Source organism: Parasteatoda tepidariorum, chromosome 3 (assembly GCF_982258835.1).
Source record: "Parasteatoda tepidariorum strain Cologne lab strain chromosome 3, Ptep-v5.0, whole genome shotgun sequence".
NCBI classification, from domain to species: Eukaryota; Metazoa; Arthropoda; class Arachnida; order Araneae; family Theridiidae; genus Parasteatoda; species Parasteatoda tepidariorum.
The window spans coordinates 48,627,821-48,641,401 of record NC_141757.1 but is presented as its reverse complement, the minus strand read 5'-3'; the positions used below and the strand labels follow the sequence as shown (position 1 = coordinate 48,641,401).

Here is a 13,581-nt window from a genome sequence, read left to right as displayed (position 1 = left end):
TCTCCTTCAACTTCGTTGATTATTGTTTCAAGAATTGAAATTTTTACATCAGCTGCAACTGATTTTCCTGTTTCTAATTCGGCAAGATATCAACGAACCAAATATTTCCTGTAGTGCACTTTTAATCAACAGATTATTCCTAAATACGAAGACTGTAACTTACTCGTACAGTGTGTTGGAAAAAACGCTACTTTTATGCGAGTAAAACATTAAAAATCTCATGGATGGACAGGATTTTAAAACAGCCAGGATTTTTCGACTTGCCAATGTGGGTGGTTGTGTTGGTTGTAAACGTAAATGTTTTCTAATTACAATCAACACTAAACAAGTATCTTATAGAACAAACTCTTTTTACTATCACAAAAGTACACAAAAGAATATATACATGTTGCCAACAAAAGAATAATGTAAGAAATAATATAATAAATAATCACTGCATCTGCGTTCACGCAGTTGCGTCTGGAACATCCTCCCCACCCTGATCAACCTCAAGAGGAATGATCAGTTGAACAGGTCGGGAGATTTCCTTGCCCTCAGAACGTAAAGTACAAGTCCGGACTTTTCCATCGCGTCCTTTAATTAGTCCGGTTACCAATCCTCTTTTCCACGTATGTCGTGGTCTTACATCTTCGTGAAGTAGTACTATGTCTCCAACACGAACATGAGAAGATTTTTGAATGTTGCGAACTTGGTGGAAAGATCTTAATTGCAATAGATAGTCCTTAGACCATTTCTTCCAAGATGCGTCTAATAAATCCTGTTGTTGCTTGTACAATTTTGTCAGATTTCTACTAGATGTTGCAGGCTGTGATGGTATGGTTGTAAGTCTTTTACCGGTAAGAAAATGGGATGGTGTTAATGATTCTTCAGGATCATCATTTCCTTGTTCATAAACTAACGGTCGACTATTTAATGCGGCTTCAACACCAACTAATGCTGTAGAAAGACCTTCTTCATCTAACAAGGTTCGACCTAGGGATTTTCGCAAACATCTTTTTGTTAGTCCGATCAAACGTTCCCACCATCCTCCCCACCAAGCCGCTCGTGCAACAATAAATTTCCACTTAATTCCCGTCTGGGCATAATATTGCTGAACTTTTGACGATGTTAAGTTGTCCCATAAAATGGATAGCTCTTTATTAGCGGCATGGAAGGTAGTGGCGTTGTCAGTGTATATTGTATGAGGAATTCCTCTTCTGCCTACAAATCTTTTTAAGGCCATGAGAAATTTGTCAGTAGTGAGGTCAGAGACTAGTTCGATATGTACGGCACGAGAAGTTGAGCAAGTGAAAAGTGCGATATAGGCTGTATTTAAAGGTTTCAAGTTACGAACATAAAGTGGGCCAGCGAAATCTATGCCAATAGTAGTAAATGGAAAGCAAGGTGTAATTCTGTCCCTTGGTAAAGGAGCTTCGATTTGTTGACTTCTAGATGCCTGTGAGAGTTTACAAGGTAGACATTTGTAGAGCACACGTTTAATGGCTTCACGTCCTCGTATTATCCAGAAGTTGGAACGAATCTCTGAAAGTACAATTTGAACGCCTAAGTGATGAAGCTTCACATGTGTGTAGTATATGAAAAGATGTACAAAAGGATGAGATCCATCAAGAAGCAAAGGGTGTTTTTGCTCATTTTTGAGCGATGCAAACTGTAATTTACCTCCTAATCGTATGAGATTTTCTTGAAGAAACGGGTTAAAGCGGCTAATTTTTGAAGATTTTGGCAAAGGGGAATTATTTTGTAAAACGTTAAGCTCTGCCGAAAAGCATTGCTTTTGCACTGTAAGAATCCAATAGTTTTTTGCTGTGTTAAGCTCATCACATGTGAGGTCAATAGAAATGTGTTGCTTGGATCGACAGTTATACAAGAATCGAAATATCCATGCTGTAACTCTAAGAAGTTTCATATATGAACTGAAGCGCGATATATCAATAAGAGGTTGGTAAGAAGTTATCAATAAAGATTGAGAAGCTGGTTTACGTAGTTCAGCATGAATATTTGGATTAGCGTCACTCAGTTGTTTTGAAGGCCAAAACTCTGATGATTTTGTTAGCCAGGTTGGTCCTAGCCACCAAAGATCCAATTATTTAAGCTCTGTTTGTGCAACACCACGAGACAAGTGGTCGGCAGGATTTTCATTGCCAGGGCAATGCCGCCATTGTGTTGGATTTGTGTAATTGAGAATTTCGTTCGTTCGGTTACAGACAAAAGTTTTCCAACGATTTGGATCACCTTGTATCCAATTTAAGGCAACTGTTGAGTCACTCCAAAGTGTCGCTGTGTTCCTATCCAGTTTAGTTTCTGTACAAAAATAGGGGAGTAATCGAGCACCCAATAATGCGTTGTTCTTATCCAATTTCTTCATTTCTAACAAGCAATCGGAAAGCCGATGACTAATATATTCGACATTTTCATTTAAAGTGTCAGAGGTTGCAGAAAGATCTGAATTTAATTGCGTAATAAATCGAGTAACATTACCTCGCACTGTTCTTCTTTTTCTTTTCAAAAGTGCCAGACTATCACCAAGTTCTTTATCGTTTGGTTTCTCCATTGAGCAATACTGATGTTTGAAGTTCCGTTAGTTTTTAAAAGAGTGACTGCGAAAATTATTCATCTGATTCGTATTTAATTTTAAACCGAGTTGTTTCGGCACCAAAATGTGTTGGTTGTAAACGTAAATGTTTTCTAATTACAATCAACACTAAACAAGTATCTTACAGAACAAACTCTTTTTACTATCACAAAAGTACACAAAAGAATATATACATGTTGCCAACAAAAGAATAATGTAAGAAATAATATAATAAATAATATAATAAATAATCACTGCATCTGCGTTCACGCAGTTGCGTCTGGAACAGTGGTGTAACAAATAGGACACCCTATTCAAAATTGCACAAAGAATGTCACCCTAAAAATAACAACAAAAGTGAAAAAGATGCAAGTAGGAGAATAATAATTGCACTGCATTCAACAGCATGTTTTTTTCCCTCTGTAACAAAGATTATTTATTTGCTTCAATTTTTAATCCAAAAATCTTTGATCTAAAAAAACGGATGTATTTCTATTTCTTAAAAAATTGTTTTTTGCGATTCTATGAAAAATTTTGGCATATAATCGAAATATTTATTTTCAGAGCGAAGCATAAGCGAATGATAATTATCCTTAATTTCCTCTATAAGGAACAGGGACCTGTAAAAATTGCTGTACCAATGCAAAAAGTCATATAAAAAAGGTGTTGAAGTGAGAGATCATTGTATTAACCATAGCTTGTATTTTCAGTTTCAGTTTTTTCTGTTTCAACCAAAACCAGACAGTTACTTATAATGTTTAAAATATTTTTTTCGAGTACGTTGTCTCAAGTAGAACATTTTAGAGCAAACTGTATTTCCTTCCAATATCCCAAATACTCAAAAGACCAAAATATGGTTGGGAATTCCCAAAATCTCGATAGCAGATCTATTAAACAACTGTGGGAGGATTTTTGGCAAGTACATCAGAAATGTAGATACTTCATGCCGTTCATAGGTTGTAATTCATAGGAATAAGAATAAGTTTGTGCTCAAAATTTTGACAGACTAAACAATTGCATGTTCTGAATGTGTACGTAATGATTGCTTCTTAATGTAGATATTTTGATGATGGGAAGATTTAAAACAAAATCTTATAATATTATTCAAATATTATGGGAGTGAAATAACATGTCAAATTTTTTTATTATGTATTCTACTTTATTCCATTTATATCTGGAAAAAAAATCATTTGGTAAATTGAAATTCATGAGCGATATTGTGTGTATAATGACTATATTACAAATGAAATATACATCAAATATATGAAAAGAAACATCGATATTTTATCTTACAAATTTTACTTTTAGAAATCAATTCCTTGTCACAGGTGGGACACCAGTGTTCCTTTTAAATATATTTATCCCAACACTCTAATAATGAGCAATGAGATATTTTGAATTTTTTTAATTACGAAAAATAATCTAGTTACTAAAAAACTATAATAGTTTAACGGAATTATATTTGAGCTAAGATATGAAATATAAAACAAGTAGTTAGAAAAAATTCATAATCAAAATTCATATTCAAAATTTTATCAATTATTGATTTTAGGAATTAAATCTACAAAATTTCTGTAAATTAAAAATTAAAGGAATGCCAATGAAGAATAACTGTTTATTAGATCTAATTAACTGTAAATAAGAGCAAATTTGAAAAATTATTGTTTGGAAATGAACCATGTTTGGAAGATTTTACCTTTTACGCAGAAAAAGATACCGACGTTTCATGCTGTATTTCATTATTATAAATCATCACATTGTTAAGTATAATATTTTCCACTTACTTTAACCAAAATTAATACAAAACAATGGGGAAAAAAAGTATGAACAACTTGTTTAATAAAAATTCTGCGTTGAAGGTGCGTTTTATAATGTGCGAATTAGAAAAAGCTATAAATATATCTAAAATAATTGCCTAACTGTAGAAATTTTAGATTTCCATCACCGTCCACTGCTTTCATTTATCACATCTTTCCCAAAACTTTGAAAACATACACAGAAAAATTTTCCCCTACAACTACGGTCTTTCTCCTCGAAATATTTTGAAGAGCGTCGTTCCTGAAGGCTAATCTTTACTTTCAGCAGAAATTTTCAACCATCAGTTCCCTTCTTGTAATGAGAAATTTAACACTCAGCCCCAGAAAGGTCGAGCGATGATGAAGAAGAGAAAACAGAAAATTCATCTCTCCCAAATGACAGGGTATTTTTCTCTGTCGTCAAATGATCCCTTTCTCAACAGGGGGATTTATAAGGACTTACTGATTTTGCCCGTCGTTTGTTTGAAATTTTGCCCCTGCCCGTCAAAATAAAGTCTTCTATTGAACCTTTCTCATATTACTCAATTATTTGTTTGACGGAAAGCTGTTATTGCAAAGGACATAACAGTTGAAGAAAGGTTGCTAATAAGTGTTCAGAGATTACCTAAATTGAAGTGAAAATTTAATTTTTGTATCACATTTTAGCAAACAACGTCACAGTAATCTAAATCCTGCTGAAGTGACACTACCTAAAATAATATAATACATAAAATGAGCAAAATAATAAACAGATCGCTCTAAATAGCTTTTGATCTAATGATCGGATCTTCACTTTCGAGGGCTCAATCTAAAGGGTTCAAGAGTTTGACCTCAAATATGCTATTTAATTTGGGTGAACAATTTTTTAAATTATTACAGCATCAGACACAAAAACATACTTTCTCTCAACAAACATGCCATTTTTTTTGAGAGATTCGGATTTTTGACAAGTTAAATATAGGGGATAGCTACAGTTTGGGATATAAGAGCCCCATAGTTTGGTCAAGAGAGCCGGATCAGAAGTTTGAACCCAATCCCTCAATGATAATTTTATTTTTACGTACTTTGCAGTACCTCGAAAATGAATGAGGAAATAGTTTCCAAAAAATTGAATTTTTAATGTACGATTTCTTTAAAGTTCTATTTCTCGGAAACAATGCGACTGATTTCGCTCAAAATGTATTATTTTGACATGTAAAATTATGTTCTTTAAAATGATTTAAAAAACTTTGTACCTTGCAATTCAAATTCTTAAATAAAATAATAAAAGATAATAAATTTTTACTTAGAATCATCTTTGGAAAAACTAATTTTATAATTGTGTGCAAAAAATTTTCCATTCACTTGAAATTTCTCGAAGCATGACATAATGCACGAAAAGTAAAATTAGCATTAAGCGATCTAAACTTTGAATTGCTCTCGTGATCAAACTATTGGGACCATATTTCCCAGATTGTGGATTATATTTTGGGAGTCCGGAATCCAAATATGTTGAAAAAAATGGTTTGTTTATTCAGAGAAAGTACGTTTTTGTGTCCGATTTCACAAGTTAAAACATCTTCTGCACTAATTAATTGTCATATTTGAGATTACCCCCTCAAACCTTTAAGATTGAGTCCTAGAACGAGAAGATCTAATCACTAGAAAGAAGTTATTCAAAGTACAGGGTTATTCAGAGATTTTTGCGTAGTCTACAAAGTAAACATAACAGATTTAGTAAGGATGGGATCATGTATTAAGGAAATTAGAAATTCTAAAAAAAAATAATAAAAAAAAGCTTAAAAAATATTTTATTTGAAACTTAAACAACGAAGAAGTATTTTTAATCGATTTAATATGGTTTTTAACATCTACTGTCCGTCGAAAAAGCTTTCGTTGAACTTTCATTCTATTACTCAATTATTTGCTTGACAATTATTTGTTGTTGCTGTTATTGCAAGGACAGGGCGTTCAGTGGTTAAAAGTTTTCATTTATATCGTTACGTAAATTAAATCAAAGTGAAATTTTTCCTCTATGAGCCTTCATCATGTTTAAAGTATAAAACTAAAATGGAGGATCCCATAGATAGCTAAGAGAACATCCTTAACATCATCCATTTAAACTGCTGTAACTGGAATTATGTGTTAGAAATCACTTTTTACTATGCTTCTCAAGTATAAAATTCCTAAATGTTTGCATAGGAAATAAATGTTTTTCTACTTCGTTTCAAACAAATGATTTAAAATGTGCATTCAAAATTAAAATTTTATTTTAATTCTTTTAGACTTGTTTATTTAAACATAGAATAATCTAAATAAAAATTAAGTTAGCATAATCATAACGATTACAATAATTCAATAATTTTTAATACCTTGACTTTTAATTTTTGTTTCAAAATTTACTTTGTGAAAAAAATTTTTTGATAACCCATAAGGATTCACTTTATGCCTCTACAGCTACATCGTAAAAAGTGGAAACTCAAATTTTATGAAACTTACTTCATTTTAGAGGAAACCATTTTCTGGTATATGTTCCGACCAAACATTTTGTCAAAGTGACGAAGTAACTATCACCACTTCTTAGAATTTCGTCGAAAGAAACGAAATATTTCATCAATTTATTTAATTTTTCGAAAAAGAAAAGAAACGTTTGATACCACAAAACACTTGTAGTATCTCACGGTTTCTAACGAGACGCATTGTTTATTACCATTTCATTGGGGCCATATAGGTGGATCAACATCACCCCAACAACACAAGAAGAATAGACAAAACATAGTGAGATTCGAACCCAAAACCCTCCAAGTGTGAGGCCAACACCTTTCTCACCATACAGGCATGCCGTCATACTAGTTTCGATCGTCTTGTCTTTATTATGTTTCCTTATTCTAGGTAACAATCTCTCACAATGCATTGCGATTAGATTCCGAGTTGAGAATATATTTTAGGCACACATCTTAGAGCTAGTGTTTCGTCACTAATCAAGTGTTTTCGTGACAAAATTATTCTCATAATTAATGAAATACAACTCAAAGATTGCTAAATCGTCAAATGTGAAAGTTTTATTTCTGAGAGTGCAATCGAAAAAAAAAATTTAGAACTTTTTTATTTTTAAAAGTTTTATAAAAGCACAAATAATGCTAATCTAATATGTATATATAATTACGTATATATATAATATATATATAATTACGTATATATATATAATATTACGTGGCTCCCAAATTTTGGCTGTATTTCTTTTCCGCCGGTGGCAACGTTTGCTTTGTTTTCTTTACGTTACTATTTCCCTTGCACGGCGAATCGACCAATGATTGCCACTAAAAATGTCACATGCCAAATCTAACTGAGGTGGCTCAACATATAGCGCTTTTAAAAAAAGACTAACCAAAAGACTAACATTTCATCTTGAGAATAATAATTACTTAAATAATAATCAGTTCGGCTTCAGATCTGGGAGGAGCACTGAGGACGCAATAAAAACAGTTATTGAGATCGTTACAGAAAACAAAACTCGGGATAAACATACGGTAGGGGTGGCTCTGGACATCAAAAATGCTTTCAATAAAGCGGATTGGGGGGTTCTTAAAGCTAATATCAATAACCTAGGCATCCCGGACAATATTTCAGGTTCTATCTTTAGTTTCCTGAATTCTAGGAAGGTTATTTTTAATGATGATGCTGGCGAGCTTGTCAGGGAAAAGCAGATCAATATTGGTGTGCCACAGGGCTCTTCCCTGGGTCCGGCTTTGTGGCTCATTGTCATCGATACCATTTTTAACTTTTGTGACTGTATTGATTTTACACACTTCCCTGGCTTTGATTGCTTAGATTTTAAGCTAATTGCTTTCGCGGATGATGTCTTCGTGCTGGTCGGTGGCTCGATCTTCTATCATTTTGATGCCCTGGTGACTCACATCCTTACCAATTTATCAGCCTGGGCCGAGCAAATGTCTTATTATATCAGCGAGGCATGGCCATATTAAGGGTCTGTAGACCTAATATAAGGATCTTTTGATTCTGATGTCTCTTGCTCAAAACACAACCAGTTTTTACTTACTTTATCGCTATGCATTGTTCTTTATCTTTCTTGTGTATTGTAAATTTTGTATCTGATGGCCTGTTGCCATCCATCCACTTGATGCAAATTTTTTATTTTGTATTTTTTTGTATTTTGTATTTTTTTGTATTTTGTGTTTTTAATGCCTCTCCCGTATGCCCGTAGATGGGCGGGTCGGGGACATACAATAAAATAGCGCTTTTAAAAACGGAAATTGAAATAACCAGAGAGCATCAGCTGCGGCAATCTCATACTATTAATCTAGGCAGAAGTGAGTAGTCTTTGTCGATGGATCTCTATTTTAGCATTTTGTCGAAAGCGCTTTTTTTCACGAATTTATGCATTACGAATTTATTTGACGATTTTTGATTTATATCACGAATTATACTATAGCACATTTCTAATAGGTTTAACGAATTACATATCATTTATTTGAATTCAAATTCATTTTAATGACTTAGTATTTACTAAAAAGATGTAATTTTTTTTTAAAAATAGTTTGATTGTTTTAAATTCTTAGAATTTTGTGCATTTACAATGTACCTAAGTTAGTAGCGAGCGAAGTGAGCTTGGTTTGCGAAGCAAATCATATAAGATTGCGTAGCAATTTTCGGGGGTTGGCGAGCGTTAGCGCACAGGGGGCACAGCCCATTAGTCTAAATTAAGTTTTTAAATCTGTCATATCAATTGGATAGATTCATTGTTTCATAACAAATATATAAATCGTTAACAATAAAATTATAATGTTTTTAACATAAATAATATTAATTAAAGAAAGTTTGAAACGTTTGTTTAGTAGATTAAAAAATGAACAAAGTGTTTTCAATTATAATGGTTTTCAAACAAAAAATTTAATTTAAAGAACATTGTAAATAATTTAATTTTAAGGAACATTTTTAACGTCCATTATATAGAATAATAATGAACAAATAATTAACTATAATATAGTTACAAAGGTCTTTTTTTAAATCAATTACATTAATTAGGGAAGATTGTTAATATTCTTTTTTCTGAGTTACAAATGAAAAATCTATTTCCTAACTAAAGAAGAACCAATTAAGGAATAATGAGGCACATTTAATGAAATATTATATGCAATTCATCAAGCAGGATATAAAAGGAAAATTTAATAGCATTCATGAACTATTTGAAGTTATAACAACACAAATATTTTATTCCGATTTGTTACAGATGTTTCAACGATCAATAATAATTTATTCAAGGAAATTAATTCTTCCCCATTTTTATAAAAGTAAACGGTAACTGATGATGTTTATTTTATCGGAAATTAAAATATAATTTTTCATTGCCGTATGGTGGGGAAATAATGCTCTTAAGTTTAAAAATATATTTGACCCAAAATTAAAATAATCAGCTTTTTCATAAATTGGCAGAGCGATTTAGATAGTAACATTTGTTTTTAAAATGTTCATGAACTGCTTTGAAATATTCATAATAGTCTTTAAATAATAATAAATCCGTGTTACAATTACATGGAGAAACAACAATGGGTCAAAAAATAGAATTATTAAAAGCAAAGCTGCTGTATCCAAGAATGGCATTAGGAGGAGCCATGTAGCGTGCAGAGTGTGTCGCAATCACCCCCCTTGATTTATACTTTTAAAATCTTTGTTTGATTAATATCAAGAAAGTTTAAAAAAAACAATATTAGATGTCCCAAATTACCATTTAAGAGATGAAATTTCAGAAAGTTATAGAAATCTATCGAATCACTATTGAGAAGGGGGATGGGAAATATCAAAACCTGACTAATCGCTAGAGAAAATTGGTAGAAAGTGGTAATTATTAAGACTTTTAAGTTTTGCTCGGCAATTAAACACCCTTATTAATAATTTCATTAGGAGAAACTACAAATCAAGAACAAGCTACTTCGGTGCCCAGACACCTACATGTTGAAAGTTACTATGTAAGACGACCAGTCGTATATGTTCTCCTGAACCAACGAAAATAGAGGGTCTGTTAATATTGGCAAAACCAAGTATTTCATTAACCACACAGCAGTGGATATTTCATCTCGTCCTCCCAGATTATTTCGCTTTCACATTGGATAGCGGTTCAGGACATCACCTGCCCTAAAGGGAGTAACACACCAGATATAACCAATCCAAAATTGTGGCAGGACAGTTGTAGATGAATTGAAATCATGGTTTGGGCAAGGATCTATCTTGGCTAATCTACCTTTTTTTTTGAAGGTGCTCTGACAAGGGTATTACCTAGAAACATAATCCATGAGTCATATGTCCGTACATATGCTACAGCAATAGTAAATAGCTATTTCTTAATGGATGCATGGCCTCAAAGAGCTGTGATGGACTATCTTGATGGCCATGTTGTGAAGAGTAACTTTATCTTCAGACCGGAAATCGATTGTGATTGGTTAGGACTTTCATGGCAAACATGTTTCCCGCTTTGTGTCCACCTTCAAGTACATTACAGGAGCTGAAACAAGGATCTTTCCTCCACATTTTGGCATTAGACAATTTAAATACTGACCATCTTTTTTAAAAAAAACTGCAAATTGTCTAAAAACAAACGCGATCTGAATGGGCAAACATGTGAGTTTAAACTTAGATTTTGATTTGATTTTTTGAATATATGATTTCAAATTTCGAGATACTTTAAATTCTTCTTACTAAAAAAGTGCTTCTTACTTAAAAGTACTTCTTACTACTGGTTGCCGGTTGCAACTAATCTGCGAAAAAAAAATTTTAATTTGTTGAGTTAGTTACTTAAAAGGAAAAGTAATGAGTCTGTAAATATACCCTATAAGTCCAGAACTCTCTGTGATAGCTTTCCAAAAATCAGACAGTGTGTGCGAAAAGTATTTTTACCCTTGTTCACATCTCTCAATCATTCTATTCTGGAGAGACATTTGATAAATATATTTTTGCATAGGTTTTAGTATTATGTTTTGTTACAAAAATTAATTGCAAACAGGATTTTTCTTCAATTAGTTAAAAGATAATGCGAGTAGTGTTGGTTAGCTTAGATTACACCTCTGTTTAATCAGAGGCGTAGTTTATTGTACCTTGTTAGTTAATTAATTATAATCTCGTTAAGTCAGATATTCTAAAAAAACAACGCTACGAAACTGAATTTTATTTCTGACTAGATTTTAATTTGATTCGAACTAGTTCTCTGAGTTATATAAAAGTTTTGGTTTTGTTTATAGTTTGTCTTCTGAAGCGCGTTTGTACAAAACTAAATATGTAAAAACATCGTCGATATTTTAAATTCAAAAAACCATAAAGTTATATCTTAAAGTGCATTTATTTTAATAAGTTGAACACCTGAAAACGTGTTTTACTTACTCTAGTAACGTAAATTTACTAGGAAAAAAATCGGAAATTATTAGCTGTGTCAGTATATGACTTTAAATCAGGTTCGTGATTTCATAGTGTTGATTAATAATAAGTTATTATTACTGATTTACAGATTATTTACTTTTTGTAACCCGTACAAAAAATTGGTACTCAGCAAGTAAAAGATATAACTGTCTCACTTTAGTAATTAAAAGAAAGGCTAAAATTGTGTATAATAGTGTAGGATAATTTACTCGAATTTATTTTAAGCGAATAAATATTTATTAAGTAAACCTATATTATTTGTTTTTATTTTCATGAATTAAAACAAATAATCAAAACGTAAAATATATGTTTACAGTCAGCTTAATATATTTGAAATAAACTTTACAATTAAAAATAAACAGAAGAGGTGCAAAAATTGAAATGAATATGCAAATTTCAACTCAAATTACCAAATCAGCATGAAAAAAAGGATTTACACTTAAAAAAATACATAAATAACATCAATTCATATCGTATGATAAAAAAAATTATGCCTTAAATTGTTTTTAGTATGTGACCTTTCATCTGCGTTGTTTAGAATGCCAATACATTTTATCTTAATACTATGTAAATTGCCTCTTTACATGCAAATTCAATTTATTTCTTAACCTGCTAGAAAACAAAACTCTTCTTCTGCAGACCTGTTTAAAATGTAATCTGCATTTTCTTATCGGATGTTTTGTTAAATAAAAGTGATAAATTTTTCTATCTTTAGGCAATGGCTTGTAAACTCGTGCAAATGAATACTTAGCGGGAATACACTTCGAAGAAAAAACTCACTATTTAATAATTTTGCGATATGTTTAATAATTATGTTAATGAATTAAAAGAGTGTTTAGATTCACAGTTTATTTATACATGCAGGATTAGGAAAATATCTGTAATTTTTAAAATTTCTGGAAATAATATTTTTGTAAAAAAGAAAAGTAACACTAGAGTGCAAATTTTTGTTGTATATGTACAAATATTTGATCCTGTCTAATTTGGGGATGGGGATTTCAAATCTGATATTAATTTTCTTTCTAAAGCAACAGATTTTTTTAATGTCATTTTAAGTCTATTTTTTGTTGAAATGTACAAGTTTAAAAACGTTATAAATAACAGGGTGAGACAAACTTTAAGGAAGCTAGAGCACAATATCATAATAAAATTGCGTAGGATCCCATTTCAGGAAATGTCGTCGTACGCTGCTAGGAGCACTTACCAATTAGGGCCTGTTCGAAAGCACACGAAGAAACAGTTAATAATAAAGTGATCTTAGCAGCATAGGACGACTTTTCTGAGCATGGGTTCCTGTGCAGTTTTTATCCTAATTATGTGCACTAACTCCCATAGAATTTTGTCGCAGTATTTACGCGATACCGTGTAACATATAAAGTTTTTGAAAATAGACTAAAAATGTCATTAAAGTCTTTAGCTTGGAGAGAGAAATTGGTTGCAATTTTGAAATTGTCGATACTAAAGTATCAAAGACCTGATGGCAACAGGAAATAAAAAAAAGGATGAAAATTAACTTACTAATGTAAGTAAGACAAACGTTATGCAAAATTAATCTAATGGACGTAATTTCTTAACAGAAAATTTTTGCAGTACACAGATATTTTACTCTTATACCTAAAGTTTCCTTTATGGAAATAAAAGCAAGTGGTGCACTACGATATTTCCGGTCATGGGTTCGTTTGCAATTTTAACCCGGAAGATGTGCCGCAACTCCCCAAGATGATTGTCGCAACATGTGCGCGATTCCCTGTCATATATAACGTTTTCAAACTTTGATATTTCAATGGAAATAGACTAAAAATTAAA

At 31.9% G+C, this 13,581-nt stretch overlaps 1 protein-coding gene across 1 annotated transcript; it reads right to left on the bottom strand.

Annotated features, from left to right (window-relative positions):
* Positions 1-445: 445 nt before the first annotated feature.
* LOC122268813 (uncharacterized) lies at positions 446-1,906 on the bottom strand. The gene has a single exon (XM_087160101.1). The coding sequence runs from the start codon at positions 1,904-1,906 to the stop codon at positions 446-448; it is 1,461 nt and encodes a 486-aa protein (XP_087016227.1).
* Positions 1,907-13,581: the final 11,675 nt, after the last annotated feature.

Coding starts and splice junctions, on each gene's coding strand:
- LOC122268813 (XM_087160101.1), bottom strand. CDS start 1,906: ATGAAACTTCTTAGAGTTACAGCATGGATATTTCGATTCTTGTATAAC.